This window comes from Haliotis rubra, unplaced genomic scaffold, assembly GCF_003918875.1.
Source record: "Haliotis rubra isolate DU_JTF1 unplaced genomic scaffold, ASM391887v1 Scf737, whole genome shotgun sequence".
Taxonomy (NCBI): domain Eukaryota; kingdom Metazoa; phylum Mollusca; class Gastropoda; order Lepetellida; family Haliotidae; genus Haliotis; species Haliotis rubra.
Window position 1 is genome coordinate 300,812 of NW_025767454.1, and position 25,719 is coordinate 326,530.

General features: G+C 38.1%; 1 protein-coding gene across 3 annotated transcripts in view; it reads right to left on the bottom strand.

Moving 5' to 3' along the window:
* LOC124259783 (serine/arginine repetitive matrix protein 2-like) overlaps positions 1–25,719 on the bottom strand; it is a 187,645-nt gene that overhangs the window by 68,243 nt on the left and 93,683 nt on the right. Inside the window, exons 14-15 of one of the 3 annotated variants that reach the window (XM_046693990.1) lie at positions 3,274–4,647; positions 2,178–3,228 (exon numbers count right to left, since the gene is read on the bottom strand). In XM_046693990.1, the coding sequence (XP_046549946.1) occupies positions 2,178–3,228; positions 3,274–4,647 (2,425 nt within the window). Of the gene's footprint in view, positions 1–2,177; positions 4,648–25,719 lie in introns of all 3 variants that reach the window. The other 2 variants (XM_046693989.1, XM_046693991.1) reach the window with 2 other exon arrangements.

Consider the following 25,719-nt stretch of genomic DNA (forward strand, 5'->3'; position numbering starts at 1 on the left):
TCTTTCTGACCATAAATGCAGTATGAAGCAACACAGATCACACACACATCAAAACAACACATTTTCAGCAGGGCTCCCACATGGTGGACAAGTTCAAGTACAATAATTCAGCTTCACATGATTTTTAATACAGAAATATATCACCATTCTCTTCCCACAGAGGTTACTTGTCATATCTTCCTACGAACCTCTGTTCTAATACGGTCCTTTCATGGTGCGAGTGTTCAGGATTCGTCATTGGTTGCAATCAGATTTACTTGTGCAATCAGCGACGTTGTTTCAAAAGTGATCATTCGTAAGGCCTCGATAATTTCCGTATGCTTCGGGAAAACTAGAACCTCTTCCCCTGCGCGATGCGCAAACGTTTCTTCTAGACAGAACTCAGTCATGTAATGGCGGATCAATGGCATCTCCATCGCCCTCGTTGACAACAGACAAGCTAGCCATTAAATGTCTTGTGTGTCACATCAACACAAATTCCTGCTGATGAGGGACATTTGTGGCCCCACATTTGTTTGTATTAGTAAAGCTGGATCTAAGTCGACGTAACACGTGTTCTGATTGGATAAAAAGAAGGGAGACTTTTTGCCGCTAGGGGATTTTACGAGAACCGGGAAATATGGCGTATTAGAACAGAGGTTCGTAGGAAGATATGACAAGTAACCTCTGTGGGAAGAGAATGATATATCACATGCTCATGATTTTTCACATAGAAAATTTAATGAAGTAATGTCGACATTAACATCAATGAAGACAGCATGATTATTCACACACTGTATGGAATTCTATTTTTGGAATAATCCAAAATCACAAACTTTGAATCTGGTTACTGTGCCAAAGTTTGATCAGCAGCATCAGATACAAAAGATAAGTCCTTCATGAAGAGCCCTGATGTGCAGTCAAACCATGTTGGTCTCATTACCTGTCCCCTAGAATATCACCTCAGATCAAACTCTTATCTATCTGCTGTCAAACTTAAACCTTAGAACCTGTAAACTATTTTAAACTCCATGTATTAAATAATTCTGAAATTGCAATAACAGTCCTATATATATTCATAGGAGAGTTTCATACATTTTTTAACTGATTTATGAAATGAAAAAAAGGCCATGGCTAAATATACTGAGAGAAAGAAAAAAGGATCACGGGAAAATTCAAGTGTTCCTTTAAATTTTTCCAGTTTTCATCACCAGCTTTGAATTTTCCTGTGATCCTTTATTTCTTTCTCTCAGTATATATTCATGTTTGTACCACATTTCTGCTACTGAAGTCTATGTAATACTAAATTTTGAGATACATGAAGGCAATTAGAATATTTCTCTTTTCATTATGAACTTAACAATGGAAAATGGCTTAAAAGTGACAGTCAGATTTGTACAAGATTAGAGTGATATAGTCTAATTCTCAAGAAAAGAAATGCATCCTACAGTGACATTTCCAAGTTCTTCAGCTTCAACAAGGTTTGACAGATAACATGTGCATGTATATATGAATATAGGTTGCATGAGGACAATGAAGGCTTGGGTACACACTGCTGCCTGTGTTAGACAACCATTAGTAATGTGAATAGCAGTTGTTACTGAGTAATCAGTCCATCCCACATAATAGCAGTGATCAAGTTTAAGTATTAATTTTTTTTCCTTCTATTCAATTTAATTGATTTACTTGTTACAAGATGTGCCTCACACCTTATTTTTTATATTTTACACTTAAAACGGAGAAGACGAAAAAAAAAAGATTTCACTTCTTGATTTTATACTTCATATCAAGCATCTTGAGCTTTCAAAAAGAAATGACCTAAAAAAGAATTTGTTTCAGATTAAACATTGTCATATCATATAATTCATAAGTACTGATAATCAGTAATAAGTTTAGTTTTACACAGCTATAAAAATCTTCAAGAAATATCAAGGCAGATGACTTCTGGCTTATGATTCACAGTGTTAGCCTGGGACTTTTTCAGAACAAGTGAATGCTTTAACCACTTGGCTAACTACTGAATTATAACCTTGGACAGACTGCAGAGAAATCTGATAAGTAAATAATAGGAATAATATTTTTTTCAGACCATTATAATTTAGTATGGATGTTGATTAAAAACTTAATATTCTCTTTTAACGATTATTGGATTTGATATTTTATTAAGAATTACATGGTTTTCCATGCAGCCATCTTACCTGGAGAGAAAGTAGCGTTAAATCCACCTTCATCTTCGGACTCCTCAGACTCCTTTCTCACACTGCTGTCAAGTCTTTGGATATCAGGGAAATAAGCATCTATGCTTGAATTAAAAGTCTCATTATCGTCTAAATTTATGGGTGAGGGCTTATCAAGACCGAAAAAATCTGCCCTCATTTGGGCCAAACTTTTGACCTGACGACCTTCACCTTCGTTAGTAGAAGCAGGTGAATCATGGGACTCAAAATCAATTAACTTTTCCATCATAGCGTTACCTGTTGGTGAAGATTTGGAGTTAAGGAGTGATGAAGATTTGAAATCGATTTCCACTATCTCCTCGCCACTGGGTTGTGTGGCGAGGGGTGGGGCAATGGTCGGCAGTGGGGGTGGGGCCGAGTCCGGGAGGGGTGGAGGCACAGAGCTAGCATCTGATGCATCAGACTCATATCCTGCAGCTGCGGTTCCTGCAAGATGATCCAGCATTGATGATCGCTTGGACCCATTGGAGACCCTCACAGAAGGTGGGGTCGAACTTGGTGACGCCTCAATGTTTGAAATGTTGGTGTGAACTTGGTTGATAGAAGAGGTTCCTGCAACAGGAGGTGCTGGTGCTTTCCGCTTGGGGCTCTTTACTTTATCTTTAATATCACTGTTTGCCTGGAACTGAACCTCTGTTACACTTTCTTCGATGCTCACTTTGGGTTCAATAACCTGTGTCATTACAGTTTTCTTTGTGCTGATAATTTCAGATGTGTATCCTGGTGCAGAGCTATCTAGAATAGGATTGCCTGCATTGTCCAATGCAGTTTTGATTTCAATGACTTCCTCAATTATTGTCTCAATCTCTTCTTCTTCTCTTTCACCTTTCTGCTCATCAACTGTTCTTTCTTGCCTCAAAGCTTCTTGTCTGACAGATTCCTTCTTTGATGTTTTTTGCTTCAAAGCTTCTTGTCTGATGGATTCCTTCTTCGACTTTTCCTTCAAAGCTTCTTGTTTGACAGTTTCCTTCTTTGACTTTTCTTGCTTCAAAGCTTCTTGTTTGACAGTTTCCTTCTTTGACTTTTCTTGCTTCAAAGCTTCTTGTTTGACAGTTTCCTTCTTTGACTTTTCTTGCTTCACTTTTGGCCTGGCACCCCCGTGCCCTCCAGAATAAGCATCAAAGCGACCAAATAGCTCACTATTTTGAGGAAGTTGGCTTGCACCTTCAGTAGTAAAGGATGTGTCTATATTGGAGGACTGAGAGATACGCCCTTCTCTGGTAACAACAGTGACAGTTTCAGGAGACTTCAATCTCCCTTTCTGTTCATGAACTTGTGTTACAGTGGAGGTAGCGACTGTTGTTGCACTGTCAGAGTTGGAAGCAAATGCATCAGTATCTTTAAACAATTTAGACGAATTTAAGGCTCCAAATATTTCAGATTCCAGAGAACTTTCAAGAATCAATGGCTTCTCTTTGGATTCTGCTAAACTTGCTGTTGAGGTAATGCCCAGGTCAGTGGGTCTTTTAGCAGGAGATTCTGGTGTTTTACTGACTGCCTTAAAACTGGATATGTCCTGAGGACTCTGTACAATCTCTTCAACCCTTGGTGATGTGGGTTCAGATTTTGTGGGAGATGAATCTTTACTGGACACTAAACCATTTACCTTCTGTACAGATTCTTCAGAGGAATTGGAATTAGTTGATGCCCTCTTTTTCTTCAGTCGAGGTGGAGCTACAGGTGGAGGTCTATCTCCAATAGGAACTGAAGGCTTGGTAGCAATGGGAGGTTTAACAGTAGCTGAAGTGGGAGTTAGAACTTCTGGAGATCTTACTGGAGATTCTGTTGTGGACGGAGATCTTGGACTGGTAGGTCCAGGACTGGTTGATGTTTGTGGTGGAGGAGGAGCTCTAGACTTCTTTGAGGATGATCGAGGTAGACTTTTAACAGGAGTGGATGAACTCGAATGAGCCTTTTGCAAGATGGCTTCAGATTGCTCCCTTGGTGTCTTTTCGCCAGATGATTTGGTTTCTTGAGTATTATTTTCTTTCAGAGCTCTTTCCGGACTCTTGTGTTTACCTTCAGCTTCTTCTTGGTTGTTTCCAACTGATGACAAGTCCAGCTTTTCAACAACCAGAGGAGATGTTGATGTGGTTTCTGACTGACCCAAATCTTGTTCAACAAAAACTTTTGACTCTGAGGAGATTTTACTCCTGTGTGTCTGCCGGGGAGATTGCCGAGGAGACTCAAGAGGTCTTCTCACTACTGTCGGACTCTCTGTGCCTGTTTCTGATTTTCCTTCAAGGTGTAGGGACCTTCTCTTTATGCGGTACTCTCTAGCTGCTTGTACAGCTTCATCAGGCTTGGAGGTATAGCTGTGCCGCTTGATGTTCTCCTTACCGCTGCCACCACGACGCTGATGTCGGAGTTTCTCCGCCCTCTCTTCCTCCTCCTTGGCACGCTTCCTTGCAGTGTATTCCTCAGGGTTTCTCTGCAAAAGGAATATACATGCATCAAAGTCAGGAAACCAACTAGTCAAACTATGTCTACTAACAATGATAAATAATAATAATAATTGCATTAATAATGTGCTAGGCGAAAGCTTATAGCACTAACAAATATAATCTGATTATTATTACCCCAGACAACCCAAGCTGCCTGTGAGGCTAGGTTAATAGTCACATGACTTATTCCACCGGGTACCCATTTTCTGCTGGGTGAACAGAGGCAATTTTGAACAAACCCACTTGCCTAAGGTGAGACTACATGTAACGCATGTGCTTCATTGTGGGGCAGGACTGAAGTCCTAGAAACTCTGAGGAGTCAAGCTGCCAAACACGGTCACCCATCCAAGGACTCTCCGCGATAAACATGGATTAACTTCAACTGATTTGTGACCTGAACCCTATGCACAGGACCACACACCACCACACAATATAAAAAAATACTTCCTCATAATAACAATGCCAAAGCTTTTGGATCTATTTCAAAGCTATTACAAAAAATGTTTGGAAGAAAATTGAATGCTCAGGTTACCTCATCAAAGAGGCACAGAAAAGCATCAGGTCACATTTTTGTGCGCCTGACAGTTTGAAGTGATTCATATGTACATGAATATGATTACAGTCATCTCCCAAGCTTTTGAGTCCAATCTTGGTCCTCATAAAGTCTTAGTTTCATCCTTTCTGAGAACTGATGTGTGGTGACCAGTTGTACATCATGTTATAAGCTGATAGTTTTATTCCAGTTCAGCTCATCTCTTTTTATTTTCTAAAGGACTGGGTTTCAAAATCGGCATCCATTTTTTTCTTTATTGTCTCTATTGTACTGGCATTTTGGTAATATCTATGATAGGTGAAATAGTACAGCTCATTCCTTCTGTCCAGGCACAGCTCCAGTAACCCACTTATCCCAAGGATACTCAGATGAACAGATGAATTATTCAGGAAAACACAATGAAAGCATGGTCACAAAAAAGACATCCATTAGTCCACTCTGTGACCATGTGTTTCATGAGACATGAAATTGAAGCCTGTCAAGCAAGGCACACATAAATCTATTCCACACCAGCCCGGGACAACCTTCATAGGGAACTGTACTAACCTACTTCTGGGCAATATTCAGATGCATAAGTCATATGGAATGAAGGAGTTATAGCTTACATGTAATATTTGAAAGAGTTGTAGCTTACATGTAATATTTGAAACACTTTGTGTCTTACATGTAATATTCGAAGGACTTGGTACCTTACATGTAATATTTGAAGGACTCAGTAGCTTACATGTAATATTTGAAGGACCTGGTGGCTTACATGTAATATTTGAAGAATTGTAGCTTACATGTAATATTTGAAAAACTTGGTAGCTTACATTTATAAGGACTTGGTACCTTACATTTCATACTTGAAGGACATCATATCTTACCATTTCATGCGTGAAATAATCAATAGCTAACCATTTCATATTTGGAAGCTTAACCATTTGATAGTAATTGACAGCTTACAAACTCATTTATGAAGTACTTGTAAGCTTAGCTATTTGTTATTTGAAATATATAATAGCTTACCATTTCATGCTTGAAGTAATTATTAGCTTACCATTTCACATTTATAGTACTTGGCAGTTTCACCATGTACAGTTGATGTAATTTATATCTTTCCATCTCCCTAAATGAAACACTAGTTACACTGTAGTACTGTAACCACTTGGTACTTGAAATATCTTATAGTTTACCATCTAATATCTGAAATACTTCACAGTATACCATTTCATATTTGAAGTGCTGGGTATAGGTGCTAAAAGAAAATTGAAATGTACTAGTGAAATTGGTGATAACGAATCTGTATATTTAATGAAGGAAAACCAAGTTCTATGGATAGTCAACTTCTTGCTTGCAATGAGTGCGACGTTTCGGTGTAGGTACTATCACCGTTATCAAGCAAGTGATGCCTCTCAAAGAAGTTATGTATATTTAATGATATGTAACATATATAATACAACTAAAATCACAAGCACTGATTCTTGCAATCCAATGTGGAATGAACTACAGAGGACCAATACAGAGAAAACACAATGTAACCATGGCAACGTACCATGTATATCTTATATGTCAACTGTTTATCAAGGGAGCCCACAAAGCATCTTTTTTCACACATGGGCAGAATATGTTAATAAAAATTTCTCCCACCCTTCCAGTATCTTGGCAACAATGCCTATTTGTTCACTGATGTTCACTACTGTTATAACGGTGATATCAATGAAAAGACTGTGTTATTTGCATATGTTATCAAGTAAAACTGGTTTCGTGTCCACATCTTTGTATTAAGTGACCAATGAGGAACAAACCCCATTTCACTCCAGCAGATGAAACAAATACACATACCATAATACTAGTAGGGCAGGACCTGTCAACCCTTTCACAAGCACCTGAGTGTCCAGTAATATAAGTTTCACTGCTATTTTGCTGTTTACACAACTGGAATGTTTCAGTGATTGAGGTGTAACGTATTCAGTACTGTACAATAAACAACCCTTCAAGTACTGACATGGATTGTTTCTAATATTATAGTACACAGGCATATCAACTTCGGGATCAGACTAGCCTAGAATCAATCGACATTTACGATCATCTGTACTTTCCACAATCATTAATAACTACCTTTTTTCAAACTATAACTATTGACAACCTATAGAACAGCCTACCATGTATTTCACTGTACGACACAGCCAGCTGCATGCATAGCTATTGATTACTGCAATGTACATCTACGTCGTGGGTATATGAATACATGCATTGCAGCAGCGTCAGTAACAGCAAGCACTGCTGCTGCAACAGCTTATACAGTTACAACTCCAGCACTAGTAAACTACCAGGTTGTGATGTTAAAGTGCCATGCTGTGTCATGGATGTGGTGTGAAGAACATGATTCATATACATTCATGTACATATACAAATATCACAGCATTTGCTAAATTATTTTTATAAATATTCAAAATAACAGAAATAGCTTTACAAATAAACTGTTATTGGTAGCATACAAAATGCACCTTAAAACCCTAATGTACATACAAAATAATGAATTTTAAATATTCAAATTATATAAGACATTTACATTATAAAAGCAAATAAGGGCATTTACATGTTGAACAAAGTAATATCATCTATAAGTATTTCAAATACATACAACTGGTATGATACTACACATTGATAAGCATCACAGAATGTGTAACAGCTGTTTACATAAACATCAGGACTACTAAGAGGACCTTACTGCGACCGCGAAGGGTATCCCACTCCCCGACATCAGGCAAGACTCCAAGAATCTGAATCCACTAAATCCTCTGAATTACCTGACCTAATTTACCTGAGCAAGAGTCAAGAATCCTCCTTTTGCAATTAGTTCCAGGTAAGTTCAGGCCAAGACGGCTTCCGAAAATTGAATTTCTATCAGGTAAAACAATGCAGCCTCCAAGTCCCGAACCACCTTGATCAATGTGTCTATATATTCAGGGGCACGGGGATATGAAGACGGTTGCAGCTCTCAAATATATCCTCACATTTATCCCCCCATTGAAATAAACTGTAGTCTGTTGTGGCTCATCACTGATGCACTTTAACACAACACATTCTCCAGGTACAACAGTAGTGTTTGAAGTCCACCCTGCCCGGACTGGTCAGCTGTGAGCAGGTCAGTAGTAGCTGTCCTCTGTTCGATCGCCAATTTACAATATCACATGTACATGAGCTGAATAGGACTTTACAAAGCTAAGGATATAACCTGTGGGCTGTTACCCATTATCGTAGCTTTATAATACTCTGTTCAATAATTTCAATTCATTTGATTATGTGGCATGGTTTATGCGGTATTGAGTTTCAGGTGAATTTCTATGTAATTTACCAATTAGTTTGACTTCAGGAATGGTCCACTTTCTACAGTACTCTGACTTTTCACAGTGTATGAGAAGAGGCAGAAAACAGTCTGAACTAATTGTTGAAAAGTAAACATAAAAATGACAAGTGGCATATCTTTTTCTGTATTTGTTTCAACTTTTAAGAGAATTTGTTGTACTTTATCTGCTTCTGGTAATCAACCTCAAAACAATCATCTTTTCAATTATAATTGTGCTTCCAATATTTTGACACATCCACATCATACACTATTCCCCCTAGTGATCATAGTAAACAACAGTTGTAGGGTACACTGACAAATGACACGTTCATGCCGCAGGCCCCACCTCATTACAAACAGGTACCCAGTGCAGTCCTCCCCAATACATGTCAACCCAAACCTCCATGACCAAACCAATCGTCCATAAAAAGTATAAAAAATTGTCCTCAATTAAAGGAATTTATACAAGGTTATTAAAAACGCTCCAAAGAAGGTATTTTTAAAACAACCATCCGGTTCTCCAAAGAAGTATCAACAAAACCTAGAACTAATCTAAAACCCTTATTCAATTACTTTACTTTACAAAAGGCTGGTCAAAAACCTGAAATGTTCAAACTACAAAAGAGCACAGCCACACAGGAGGTGCTTTAAAGGCAAACACAAACTGTTGTTGCAACAAACAGATCATTTCCACTTTATTTGCAGCCTATTTGCGATAAACAGCTAATGCGAAGATTTAGTGACAGGACTCCACACACAGGACAATCCATGCTGGCCATGAACCTCCAGCAAGGGGCAGCCCTCATCCACCACGATCCAGGGTATGAATCCCCATCAATTGTGATATCTTCCCTGGACCATCATCCACCACGATCCAGGGGTATGAATCCCCATCAATTGTGATATCTTCCCTGGACCATCATCCACCACGATCCAGGGTATGAATCCCCATCAATTGTGATATCTTCCCTGGACCATCATCCACCACGATCCAGGGTATGAATCCCCATCAGTTGTGATATTGTGATCCCCATCTTCCCTGGACCACCATCATCCACCACGATCCAGGGTATGAATCCCCATCAATTGTGATATCTTCCCTGGACCATCATCCACCACGATCCAGGGTATTTATCCCCATCAATTGTGATATCTTCCCTGGACCATCATCCACCACGATCCAGGGTATTAATCCCCATCAAGTGTGATATCTTCCCTGGACCATCATCCACCACGATCCGGGTATGAATCCCCATCAATTGTGATATCTTCCCTGGACCATCATCCACCACGATCCAGGGTATTAATCCCCATCAAGTGTGATATCTTCCCTGGACCATCATCCACCACGATCCAGGGTATTAATCCCCATCAAGTGTGATATCTTCCCTGGACTATTATTGCTTCATGTTGGAAGCAACATCTCCATCGGTGACAACATTTCAAAATGATATCTGTTTCAGTAAGCTGTATAAACAAGCGTCTAGTTGGTAAAGTTGTTCTTGTGAGTATGAAGACGGTGGTGCAAGTCCTCATTGTACATCCGTCCTCCTTGCATCAGTGGAATCATGCAACCAAGCCAGTATGGCTAAATCACCAGTGTAACCAGCCACGTTTGATCATTCATGACTGGATTAAATGTGGAATAGTTTATATTAAAGATATTTGTAATGACCACGCATTTCTAACATTTGCGGAACTTAAAGCAAAATTTGGCATTAAGGGTACTGTACTTGACTTTAATCGTGTTCTACTTAGTATACCCAAACAGTGGAAAGAAGTCATACGAACAAACAACAATTTTAATATACCATCGTTATCTATGTGCTCTCCTTGGAACGATTTGATTAAACCTAGTAAAGGTTCAAGGATATTCTAGGATAATTTTATATCTGACTATATTATTCCGAATGTGTGTCTCAAATGGAACGGGGAACTAAATGATTTGATAAATTGGAAAACCATATTTTCACAATATAGACAATACACAAAAGACACGAAACTAGATTTTCAATATAAGTTTTTGCATAGAGCCATTTACACTAAACGAGAACTACTAAAAATGAAATTGATAGATAATGACCTATGTACATTATGTGGGTCAGTAAGTGAGGATATTTACCATGTATACCTTGATTATCCAACCATCAAAATGTTCTGGTCAGAATGTAACAATTTTATAACTCAAGTCCTTGGTTAAACGTATGAAATGTCAAACCATGACATTCTATTTTGTTGCAGTGGTAACCAGTTACTCAACCACATGATACTATTGGCAAAGCGCCACATTTTCGTAATGAACATAAAAGGACACAAACCTAGTTTCACCATCTACAGAACATTATTAAAGGACGTCTATGAGATTGAGCAAGATGATGTATTTCACACAAATTATTAAAAATGTATTTTGAACTGAATTCATTGTTTTGAAACTTCCACACAGATGTACTATATTTTTCGGTATTATGAACAGTCATTCCCAACCCGGTTTTATATGAAATGGGAAACAAAAATACAGAAACACACATGCTTCAACTCATTACCCATGAAAGAAATTCAGATAAAAAGCATTAGAGTAAAAGGTTCTCTGTAAGCAGACATGACTATGAACAAAGACTGTTCAATTGAAATAAGGAAGCCACATCAAGAAAAGGGCTACATTTATCTTTTAAATAACCATTTCTTCCAACACCTTAACAATACAGCAAAAGTTAAGGTACCAATGTACTAAAATATATAACAGGTTCCAATTCCTTATCAGAATTACATAAGAAAAAGTATATTAAGTTAGAGTTAGAATAGAGTATGTGCAAAGTTCTAAGAATTTCTGTGTCAGAAAGTGGAAAGACATTCTGAGTGACAATGCAGGGCAGGTGATGAGAGTAGGTAGCCAGTTTGAAGCAGGCTAGTTCCTACCTATGTATTAGGACCCGTGAAGATCCAGGTTAGAATTGGTCTTCAGTAACCCATGCTCATTGTAAGAGGCAACTAACAGGATTGGGTGGTCAGACTCGCTGACTTGGTTGACATGTCATTGTATCCCAATTGTGTAGATCGATGCTCATGATGCTGATCACTGGATTGTCTGGTCCAGACTTGATTATTTACAGACCGCCGCCATAGAGCTGGAATATTGCTGAGTGTGGTGTTAAAGAACTAACCAACCAACCAACCAACCAACTTATGTACTGGACAAGTAGCTCTCCAGTAGTCATGGTCAGTGCTAATGTGGGGTCACACATAGATAGGTTGCTAATCACAAGCAGAGATAACACAAAGGTCTCATAGTCTTCCAGAAGTCAGAGATCTCATCAACAAGCCTGGGGAGAGGAATGTTAGAGGGTTATGGAGCCATACTAACTGTGTGGGGTGACATGACACTGTTTTCTAGGAATAGAACAAAGTGAGTGAGTGAGTCAGAGTGAGTGAGTGAGTTTAGTTTTACGCTGCACTCAGCAATATTCCAGCTATATGGCAGCGGTCTGTAAATAATCAAGTCTGGACCAGACAATCCAGTGATCAACAGCATGAGCATTGATCTGCGTAATTGGGAACCAATGACATGTCAACCAAGTCAGAGAGCCTGACCACCCGATCCCTTTAGTCAGCCTCTTATGACAAGCATGGGTTACTGAAGGTTCATTCTAACCCGGACCTTCACGGGTGAGTGAGTCAGAGAGTGAGAGTGAAAGTGCAACGGTGTAACAGTATGTTGAGTATTTCTTTACAACAATGCTGTGGCAAGTCATTGCTCCTGTTTTCACACACAACTAAAACATGATTATCTCTATCACCACGGCCATGCAATTACAGTGATTCTTAGGACAACCAACCTGTATGCTAGACAAATACACATGTCATCAGCAGTGATTCTAAGAGAACTAACCTGCATGCTAGACAAATACACATGTCATCAGCAGTGATTCTTAAGAGAACTAACCTGCATGCTAGACAAATACACATGTCATCAGCAGTGATTCTTAAGAGAACTAACCTGCATGCTAGACAAATACACATGTCATCAGCAGTGATTCTTAAGAGAACTAACCTGCATGCTACACAAATACACATGTCATCAGCAGTGATTCTTAAGAGAACTAACCTGCATGCTAGACAAATACACATCTCATCACTATGGATTTCAAAGTTAACAGTTGTTACCTTCTTTTTCTTCTTCTGGGAGAGATATAACAGAAAAGTGATATCATTATCAACAACAGGCAATAATGACAATTAGCCTCTGATATATAAAAGTCCAAATGAATGTTACAGTGATTATAAAGAACACCTGGTGTCACAAAGTAAGGGGAAACACAGGGTATCCGGCATGGATGGGTATCACCTGGGTATCACCATGTGTCCCCACCATCATTACACCAAGGTAAGACTCAGGTCTTCAGGAAGCACCACAGGTGTCAGCTAGCAGGTAAATAGAGGCATTACTATTAAGGTATAATATAGATATAACATGATAATATGATGTGTCCCCACCATCATTACACCAAGGTAAGACTCAGGTCTTCAGGAAGCACCACAGGTGTCAGCTTGCAGGTAAATAGAGGCATTACGCTTAAGGTATAATATAGACATAACATGATAATATTAGTGAAGGGAACTAATTGAAATGATTGAAACATTTTGAAATGAAACTGACAGAGATATATGAAGATTCTAGTCTCACATAATTTTAACATGAGATTTAATAATGAAAAAGTTCTGACAAAATAAGAGTCAAGTGCTCCTTGTGAGTGCAAGATTCATTAAAAATATTAGCTCTAGAGCTTTCCAGTTGAAACTGTCACTGTAAAGTTACAAGGTTTTTATTAACAATTTATATAAACATGCTTTAACATGTTACGTAAACATGCTTCATCATGTCAAGTAAACAGAGCAAATCAAACAACGCACACTGATCAACGATTATATCATGTTTCTGGCTACAGCTGTTGTTTGAGATTTGAAGCTACTTGTGTGAAACCAAATCCTTTCTTCATATTTACTTGGCTGAAGTTCTTCACATGTACCATCTCAACACTGATCCTTTGCATGGAGTTTTACAAGATAACTAAAATCAAATCAGGATAAACTTTAACATTTATTCACAATTTCAATTCACTGAAACCTATCGCTAAGGAGGATTTTCATATACAAACACAGACTTTTCCCTTGTTCCTCAAATCATTGTCACCAATGCATGAACAACTATGATCATTGCTACCAATGCATGAACAACTATGATCATTGCTACGAATGCATGAACAATTATCATTATTCTCACTAATGCATAAATAATTATGATCATTGTCACCAATACATGAACAATTATGATCATTGATTCCAATGCATAAACAATTATCATTATTCTTACTAATGCATAAATAATTATGATCACTGTCACCAATACATGAACAATTATGATCATTGATTCCAATGCATCAACACTTCTTTTTTTCATGATGAACTCATATAGTTGGACATCTGATATCAAATAAGTATAGCAAAAGTTCAGATATAAAAACAAATCATGTAAACATGTTTTTTTAACATCATTCAAAGATGAATTGTTGTAACCCCGGAGCACAAAGCCCCAGTGTCCTACTGACTACTGGCTAGCCTCTCTGACCATGGAGTGACCCCCTACCTTAGTTACCCAGTGTATTACATCTCCATTCTGTTATGACATATACCTTGGGGCTACTCACTACCTACTGTTTGGTCCAATTAATATGATATGATGCCAAAAATATATCTATAATCAAACTTCATGAATGTGCAGAAGTAATTCTCTGGGAAATCGCAGATATGATCGATGGGTTTGGTCACATCAGCTGAAGCTAAAACAATGAATGGATACAGGGAGTCAGCTTATATATGTAGCTTATCACACAGAAGGGATGGATAATCAAGGATGCGGTAACCTTGAAATAACTTGCAAAAGAGAAGCACATGTCATCTAAACAAATATGTCATGTTGAAAGCAACATTTTAAATGAATAAATAAAATAAACATGGCATCCATATCACACACATTTCAAATGTGCCTCTCTGCAATTATTTCCTTTATCAATTTAATGGTTGACACTTCACCTGTCACTTTAGGCCAGAGGGTGAAATCTGATGATGGTGTGCCACTAAAGGGGCCTGATGCCTTTCACCTGACCTAGCATCCATTGATCAAAGTTCCATTTACAATTACAGGTGAGGCAATTACAACTTGTGTACTTGTACATTTCACTGGATTGGGTCTTACACATGCTCGATTACATTGTCCACAGCATCAAAGGCTTTCCGAACCAATTATATATACATAAATGTATGGTTAATATACTTTTGATGTGCACCTTCTTGTTAAGTGAGTTTTAACACCAGGTGATTGGTGTAAATCTACTTGCTGACTCTGTTGAGAACACTTATAATGTGTCAATTAAGCAATTGCACATTTCAGTACATGTGTTGGGTGCCTATTATGAATACACAAATGTGTATAAAAATAATTTATTGGTAACACATGTTATTAAAAATATAACTATGTTACAATTAGGAGATAAACATAATGTGTTGGCCAATTTCCGGGTGTTATTGAGTATTTGAATCAACACATGATGTTTATCAACATTGTAAACACAAAAGTAAACCAAAAGGTCCACACAAGTTTTTGTGTCTCCACTCATTGACATCGAATATGGGTACAGCAGTGAAATGTCATCAGCCGTCCGTTTCGTCTGTCTCCGCTTGGTACCATCTGGAACTGCTCATTTGTGACGTCATTCCGACTTTACGTCACAATATGATTTGAATGACGTCATTACAGCTGACGACGTAACAATATAATGGTGTGAGCGCTGTTTGAATGTATTAATACGCAGCAAATTTCCGGGAATCGAATACCACTTGATCGTGTTTTTCAACCAATCGGATTAAAGAACACAGTGACTTTTGGTTTACAATGGCATGATTATGTTGGATATATTTGGGTTTACTATTTCTAACATTATAGAGGAGACTGAATGAGTTAAAATCTAAGTCACATAGGCAGTATTTCAGCCATATCATGAATGATTTTATACACAAATTCACAGTGTGCTAGTGTGGAGTGTTGGGTGTATATGTTATGCACAGTAATACGTATATTCCTATGGTGTAATCACCTATACTAAAACTATCTGATGTAACAGCCATATGTCTTCTCCACAAGGAATGTTAACAAGATTGATATTTTTAAGTCGTAAATCATGAAAGATAATTCAAAGTATAAGATCAAGAAAACTATAAGAATATCTTGACAATTATAATCATATCCTACAAAGATCATGGAAGCATTTGGTAGTGTAATTAATATGAAATACTTGGCATTTTCATAAATGGTTCGAGCATGAGCGAGTTTAGTTCAAAGCCACCCTAAAACTATTTCAGTTACATCACAGCTTGTGAGCTTAATTAGGGCTTACTTCCTTAATATCACTGAAACTAGTTATACACATATATATTAATGCATTTATATACTGCACAAAAATAGTTAGGGATATATGTAAATTTTGAAATTATGAATAATGATCTATTTATTCACTGGCACACTGATAAAATATCAATCATGAAAATACCAATATCCTTAACTTATTTTGTCCAGTATATATCCAGAAATGTGCACCAGATCTACAATGAGCATTTCTTTGGATAGTTTCTCTGGTCAATGGTTCTCCATCAATACAGGCTTTTCTATGAGGGTTGTCACAAACTATGAACATACCCAAAACCTTTTATTGAACTTTTTTCAATTCACTTTTTCCATACATGATGACCTCTTTTTATATGATGCTTCATTTCAAGATGTATCCTGACAATACAACGCTTGTACACTGCACAAAGTGATGAGATTTTCTGACATCTGGGGAACATGTGATGATCACTACATCAATGGATGCTTGTGTGTGGATGGTTATAAAAGTATCTTTCTTGCTAGTAACATTATTACAGCTGACTGCCTTTCACTGGACCATCTAATAACATCATTATCCTAGCCACAGTCATTCAACAAGTGTATTCTCCCCATCACAAGTATTTGAACTTCATGACTGTACACTTGATGACATGAATCTGTTTTACTTGAGTGTTCACGTTGGCTTGAATGTCCCAGCTCCCGGACCAGAGTGAACCCACTTCAGTGAGTGAGTAGCTCATCTCCACGCCTTTGTAGTGACAAAACCAACACTGGTAGTAATCTGGTGGCCAGGGAGATATATAGGTGTTGTTATAGAAATCAGTGATCACTGACGCTATGTACACATGAACACATCCAAGGAAGATTAATGTTGTGAGACATACTGATGTTTCAGGAACATCAAGCTATGTCATTCGTCAGAACAAACATTTATGGACAAACACCATATATAAGGTGTAATTATCTTACTAAGATTGTCCAGCTATGTTGCACATGATAGTTTTATTAAATTTTCACAAATATTATGCATTTTGTAACCAGACATTTAATAGGATTCAAAGAAAAATGTGTCAGAGGCAAAACTATCTTCCTAACAACATTTATCACTACAGGAGGTAGAAAACCTACACTTGGCAATAATTCAACACTAGGGTGTGTCCTCAACAATGTCACCTCCTGATGCCTGAGAACTACCTGAGATACATACACAGCGGGTCACATCTCAAGGTAGATGTAATCATCACAGCCAGGGGAATACAACACAGACTGCGTGGAACTAGGCTACACAGCACTGTAGAACAATGTACACTACTCTTACAATCATCATATCTCACAATAGGAGACTTGTCAGCATCAGGTGGTATGACCTGGGTTCATGATAGCTGGTAGAGATCACTGTAATCGCACTTTTTTATGGAAAAAAATAATCTTTATTCTTTGGAACAATATTTACTTTTTGCATTCCATCTGTGAATCAGTTCAACTGATGAAGGGGTAAGAAATACTGTAAACATTGTTACAAAGAAAAACATAGTTATCCATAAATAGTGTCTTGCATCTAGTTCTTCCCATTTCTACATGCCCATACAAGACCTGACATCATTGCAATAGATTCATTTCTTAAAACAAATAGTTTCACATCTGATGGCATTCATTATCATGAGAAAGATACTCCGAGAATACAAGTGAGCTCAGTCAGGAAGGAAACGATGCAGGTCTCAGAGACTGCTTAACGCTGTGGTGAGCCATGAGTATACTGCTGGCTACCCAGACTTGGGGCACCTTTGTCAACAGTGCCTCCAGTACTATAAGGGTAATTCTATTTCTGAGGGCATTATCATTTGCAGAAGCCCGAGGTCTTCCATTAACTGCCCCGACGAAGGAGGGCAGTTGAAAACGACCGAGGGCTTCTGCAAATGATAATGCCCTAAAAAATAGCATTACCATTATAATTGCTAAAATACATGGAATTTGTGTTGATAAGAAAAAGGAAACAATGAAGGAATTTGACAGTAAGTCTACTCAAAACCAACTTCTGACGGGGTTGACTGACCGAATGCAATTACGTCATCGAACAATTCAAGTGACGTCACAACAGAACGTGACGATACTCGACCTTGGCCTTTGACAAGACCATAGCCTGCAAACTATGTCAGGGTCAGTTTTCAGTGTTCGGTTTTGGTCCAACAGCAACGTTAATACAGTCAAATCCCCGATGAGTCGAATGCCGGTGTCTCGAATATTATGCATAACTCGAAGTACCTGTCGGTCCCGACCATTCCCTGCTGTTTTTGTCATCATTTGATTTCCGGTTACACGAATTCGTCTCATTAATACACACGATGACTCGAAATGGAAATTTGGTCCCTTGAGATTCAAACAATAGTAATCTTGTATACATAAGCCAAAGTCAGTCAATGAGAAGTTAATTGGTGATCCAACTACATGTAACTGATCCAATTAACAAACCAGCGCGGCTCGCACCTTTCCGCTATTGTCGGGTGAGTTCAAAAGGCAGATTAGTGATTTTACGGAAGCAGAAGAATTAGCACATGACATTGAGTTAACTCAATCAAATCAGTTGCGTTATATAGCAGCTTTCATTCGGTTATTACTATTCATGATCTGTATATCATGGCGGAGTTACAATGTTCCCAGCAATCTGGGAGGATAAACCGATCGGAAACATCAACTCCAAAACTGAATTTCTCGAGTCGGTTCCAGGTACAAACAACGAACATTTTTCCCACTTGGCAAGCGTCCGTGAATTTGTGGATAAATGTAAGGGAAATTCACAGAAACAAACGTTAATGTCAGACTTTTTTCAGAAGTGAGTTCATCTTTTTGTATATTAATAAGATTCAAGATGGCGGCATGTACAAGTATATCTATCGATTGCCGATAGAGTTTGTTCATGGATTTTAAGAGGTAAATGTATTTTCTATTTTATTGTGCTAGTATTGAAATGTGTTCTCATTTGTATAATGTTTGTTTCCATTATCCATTATCTATGTCACCTAATGTATTGTTGTGCTATATTTAGATATGATGTGCGGAATAAAGGAATTGTTCAATATTGAATCATCTTTTTTTTCTACCCTCATAGACATCCCTATGTCTCGAATACATCGATAAGCCGAATCTTTTACTTGGTCCCCAGCGATTCGACTCATCGGGATTTGACTGTAGTGCATTTGATAAGGTTAGCACCAGCAAGAAAGCCAATATTACCGCTATTTAAAATGGGAATTCGGGTTGCTTTGACTTTGTTTGACCCTGAATATCTGCCAGTCGAAAGCCAATTAATGTCGAATGAACCGTAAGCCCACGCACCCACTATGACATCACTTGACAACAGAACTGATAGTGGCCCGTCGTTAAGGTTGAGCGGTCCAATATAATTTGCAGCGGCCCGCAAATGTCTGATAATAGGAGTGCCGTTTCATGATAATTCCATGTATTTTAGCGATAATACCTGATAACAACTGAACTAACCTTGATATGTTTCATGAAGATAGTTTTATGAAATAAAGACAATCAGATACCTAATTTCTATTTGTGGCATGCAACGTTCTGAACAGTACATTCTGAAATATTCCGCTCTCACCTTATCAATAGACAGCGATTCTTGCCAACAAATCATTGGAGAATTATTGTAAAGAAATGGACTTCCTTGAGGAACACATGTTTAATCACCACTGCGAAATGTGCAAGCTCTGATGTATATACATAACAAGACTGACTCGGTTATATCAATCTGTGGGACATAAACCAAACTGTTCTTGACAACATCATCAGCCAGAGGTGGAAGATTAATGATGACAATTGACCGATGGGCCCTTGAGATGGCCGGTCAGGATTGTATGGAGGTGACAGACATCATTGATGTTTAAGTAATATTAACAAATACAATTTAGTTCAAAGAGAGGAAAGATTTATTTACCTACATGCAGTAAGTCCAAAGTAATCCAGAAAAGACCTGTCACTCAAGTACTCAAAGCTGTCAAAGCCTAATTATACATAACACTACTGAGCACTGTATAATACCAACGTCCCATTATATCACCATCAAACACTTTCATTGTATACAGCATCATACAAATACTATTTTCTACTGCATAAACGTGAACAAAAACTCCATCATTCAAAACATGGAGCATGCAGGCTCGGGCCATAGGCGGATCCAGGAACTTTCAAAGGGGTGGGGGTGGGAGCGGTCAGGCTCTGCCAATGCAAAACATTAACTTCAATGTGGTCTTTTGTCATTTTTGAACCCCCTGAACCCCCTCCTAGGATCCACCAATATGAGTGATACAAATTTGTACATTGCATCACCAATATTCAGCCATGTAGTGATGATACATACCTAAACATTTTAAACGTAACGGCATATATGTATAAGAGACCTCGCATTCTGAAATATACAAAAATCGATAACTGCCCTGATATGTGACTGTTGAAGCTATGACCTGAGCTGGATGAAACCAAATCCTGAAGTGTTTGCTGATAAGCTTCGACTGTACGTGAAATGGGTAATAGAAGCATGGACGGGTCACCCTACACTTGTAGATGGCACGGATAGCTTATACACACAATAGATTCAAATCCAACACGTTTATCACATGAACTCCACATGCATAGTGCTACATATTTCAATACTGTTGAACATCACAGGGAAGTTATTTCAATATGGTTGGATATCATGAACACTGTGTCAATTTCAAAATGTAATTGAAGTAAATGTCTGAGCCTTTCTGTTAGAAGGCATTCATAAGCATTTAAAAAAATCTCTCTTTCCTAAACAACGTATCAGATCCAACCACAGATGTATTGTGTTGACGGACCAAGGACTATATATGTCTGATCTTGGATACATGATCCAGGTTCAGATAAGGCCTGTAACTCCGTACAGAACAGAGTTGTGTCTTAGGTTCTTACATTTATCTATAATTTGACCAAACAAGAAAATCTCCTGCAGCTGCATCTAACACTGGATGAGAATCTACTGATGAATGCAAGTGGCAGAATTTCTGCAAGTGAACAAAATATGATATTTACAAACTTTATGGATAACAACTTCTGTTATTTCATGAGAGCAATATTTCGATACAGATTCTTGTAAACTTGTCAAGCAGGACAACAGTTCAAGAATCTGTATCGAAACATCGCAGAGACAAAATAAAAGAAGTTGCTATGCATAAAGCTTGTCAATATTGCACTTCCCGACTTCTAATATACCACTCAAAAAAGAACAAAATATTTCGGCACAGATATTAATAAGAATGGGTTTATCCCACTTTAAGCAATATAACAGTGTTGAACATAGGAATGGTCTTCACACATTGCACCCATGTGAAGAACTGAGCAAGTGAACACCTGAACCATCAATATTCCCAATGTCCAGTTGAGTTAAAGCCTCTACACATGACCCTACACTGTCACTCCCACCTGAGCTACCAATAATACCACTCTCTCCCAACCCATTTTTAATGATGCCACAAATCACCCTACCTAATACACCTTCATCCCTGGTCCCTTGTAGCCTCAGTCTCACTATAACACCACTATTGTCTTCACAATCAGATCAGGAACATTTGAAACCTTCTTTGTGGACAATAAATCTGATTAGTGACAGGAAACAACAGCCTGACCTCCACACCTCGCCGGTGTGTATTACCATCTGTAGAATCAGTCTGTGGAGATACATACACCTCCACCTAGCGATAGCACCATCATTATGCTTCACCACATTGTGAGCAGAACATTGACTACGCTGCAGACACACAGGGTGTGATTACCCATAATCAGCTACACAATATCACATTCCTCACGACAAATCAAGTCTTGACAGCAAGTCATGACAAGGATTAATGCAATGAAGTGAGTGAGTGAGTGAGCAAATGAGTGAGCGAGTGAGGGAGTGAGTGAGTTTGGGTTAAAACCCTTTGAACAGTATTTCAGTTGCATCACCGTGTGTCAGCCTCACATGGTGGGAAATCCTGAAGTGATACAGGTCTTAGACATTTACCACTAAGGTGAATCCCATGAGAAGAGTGTAGTGCTGAGAAATCCAGAAACAACATCAGGGTGAAGCTATGACTGGACATGGAACAACTAAGAGTGGCTTACTTCCACCATGTAAGTCTTCAATGTAACAGACATATCATGGTCAATGAAGACGTTCAAAAACCAAAATGAGAAAGTGATTACACAAATGGCTCACAAACATACAAAAAGGTAGTACATATTTTTAGCTAAAGACAGCTGCATAACCTCTTGCGATGAACATGTGTGGTTTTAGACTATTGTGGATACTATCACTTGTCACTTGAAATATAAACTTAAATATTATATTTTAAAATACCAAACAATATTCCAGCAATACCATCAAGAGTACACTCAGATATATTCGACACAATTCTTTAGTCAGAGGACAATATGAACAGTGGACATGCCCACTGTCCATCCACACTTTGTCAATATACTTTGTGAGAAAATGTTCCCTCAGTCTATCTCATCAAACACATAGGTAACAAGACCCAGGGCTCATGGGTAGCTGTTTCACACACAAGTCTGGGGAAGATTGGGAGGAGTATAGTGACATACAATGTTGAAATAGGTCATCCCCTGTACAATATCTGTCAGGTATATAACTCTTTTTGTACCATCTGGACCTGCATTTCAGTATTAAACAGTATCATGAGTACCTCCATGTATTGCAAGTGTCACAGTTGCTATTGCTGTAGACAATCATGGTCATGTGTCCAAATAACATTCCTGCTTTAAAGTCTCTTTCTGTTATGACTGCTTGACATGTAACATAATGATGGTGCATTTCATTTGAACAATTCTAAAACATCTAAAACATTCCAAGGTCAGATTCTGTCTTTGACGCTAAGCTACATAGGCTATTTCTTATACAACTATCTGATAAAAGACTGATACAAAAGTCTGCAGAATGTTGACAGTGGCTTGCAATTGTGACAATTTACTTTTGCATTGATATCTTCATCTTCCTTCTCTGAATTTGAAATTATGCATAACATTTAGGTTTTCATTGTCAAACTCATAAGTTATTATAAATCAAAGATCTAGCACCAGTGTAGATCAAAATACCCTTGAAAACTAACCTCAAAGACTCCAGTACCAAAGTAACTGTTAACTCTTTTTCAGCATGCACAAATCCCTCTGAGTGATTGTATTTAATTTTAATTCCAGATTTTGCAATAAGTTATATAAGGATTAAGTCAAGAAAGTATTGAAACATCAAGAATTAATTCATCTAACCCTGAAAACAAATGTAAAAAACCCTTCCTCTTCAGAATGTTCTATCCCACATGACTATCTCCCTCTGTGAACTTGCCACCTGGAACTATTGTAGCCTTGAGCATGCGTCTTGTGGATAGAACCCAGCACAATACAAATAGACATTATTATTAAGTATTTTGAACTAATAAAATATAATTAATATTCCATTAATATTGCACATACACTAGATAAATTAACTTGGTCAAGTGCTAACTTCTGTCCCCGACAGCTACTATATAATGCTCTTTTGCATAAACACGTTTACTATCTAACAAATTAACATTAACAGTTCCATGTCAATTTGCTGTGATTTCAATTTCTCAATAAATATAAACAAACAAGTGAAGTGTATGACAATGACAACTCCAGAACTTCAATCGTCTCGGAAAACTTCAACACATAAGCACAAGCACAATTCCACAAACAAACTGCGACACACTTACCCTCCTCCCTGGGAAAACTCCCTTCAGCAAGGACATATTTCAAATAACTTGCACCAAATCTCCAAGCTAAAGTGTCCACAGTGTGAAAACCAAGATGTGCAAGACAAGGCCTAAGTGCATGTGAGTCTCACGGCCACACGAAATGTTGTCCGTCCATGAAGGTGACTGATCAAAGATGGGGATGTAAGTGTGCCAGCTACTGTCGTCCGGCTGTGGGCTGACCAATACCTCGGGTGTCTCATGGATAGGAAGGAGAAATAAATCTGTCTATTGTTGTCCAAGCAGAAGGCTCTGCATATCATATCTCCTCAGTATACAGATATTTCCATGTTCATCATGTCAATTTCACACTTGACTGACACTTAATGAAATTAACATTTGTACATTTCACTTTTGAAACACAGTGTGATGTGAAAATAGAGCAGGTTTTCGCTCCTTCGATATTGTCACCCTGCCTTATAATGAGGGAGGGAGGTATGTATATTTCGTCCCCTGACTGACCTCGGAATATAAACTCGCTGCTTCTCAGGGATGAAGCTACATAAAAAAGTGAAGACGTTCACTACTTGTCTCCACCAGCCACAGTTCACAAGCTGATAATCACTTCAATATGGGTGCCTTTGATCATGCAAATATGTCATATACAAAACAGGTGATAAGGTAGTTCAACCACGAGGGGTTACAAAGCCATTCGGCCATGGTTCACCAGCCCTGTTGTTTGAGGTACAGCCCATCATTCTGCTGGAGGCAGCTAGGCATGACCAAACACAAACTGTCTCTCCTTCTGTTTACTGATTACACAGCAGGTGATATAATGGACATAGATTACATTACGACACACATTAACACTTGTATGTATTGTCTTAACGCCAAGTATTGTAGATAGTGTGAAATTAGTCACCTATATTTGAGAAATTGAGATTTCATCAGTAACAAGAGGTTTCAATTTACTTTAAAAATATAAAAAAAATTAAGTCATGGGGACCATTTACATAGAATTTTAAAGAAAACATTTACATGACAAATGTATATAAATCTTGAGTGAAATTGACACGCACTAGTATGATGCTGACAGATTAAGATGAGAATCTAGGATTTCAACCAAGTAATTCCCATTGCAGGTGCAGAAAAAAGTGTATTAAAATGTTATGACCTATTCACATGAGTAATGTTACATATTCCAGTTATGTGCCATTAGAATTTGCTTGGCTGCAGCAATAATAGCCACACATATCTTTTGACATCATATCCAATGCTGATACATACATTACGATATGTTTGAGTGTTTTTTATGTAGGACTTGAGGTAATGGAAGCACGTAGTTGTAATGGTTGGCTACACATACATCCCTGTAATGGGTTCTGTGTATGTACGTAACATCATTCCCTCCAGCTGTCAACTCATGGCAGTGAATAATGCCCTATAAAATATGCACGTCTTCTTGTAATGTTTTTAACATTTTCTCACATCTTTTTTTCGGCCTAAAGAAATGAAATTTTCGAATTCCAAGCATTCATAGCTCAGTCATTCTCCTATCTTGATCACGATGTACACATATATCGCCATAGTGAAGTCTGATACATTACACAATGCATACTTCATTAAATGGTGACTAGAGGTGGTTTTATACACTATCCCCCCAGCGACCATATATTGTTAAAGGAAATTGACCTACACTTTCAGGATTTTACAGTGTTTATGTCCATTAAAAAAACAAACAAAACAACCCAACCCTCCAATGATCAATCACAACATAGACACCTCACCGTTGTTTGGTCATATTGCACATTCCACGTGTCATCATAAAAAGGCATGACAAGAGGCCCAGTTAAAACATGTTAAAGTACAATGAGTAAATGAAAACAACCATTACATGTTTTGACATTATGCCTTCTTTTTAAACCCCCAATAATCCTGACAAAATGAAACACAGATTGTGGCAGAAAGTATCCCATTGAACAGAAACTTCAGTGAATAGTTCTGTCC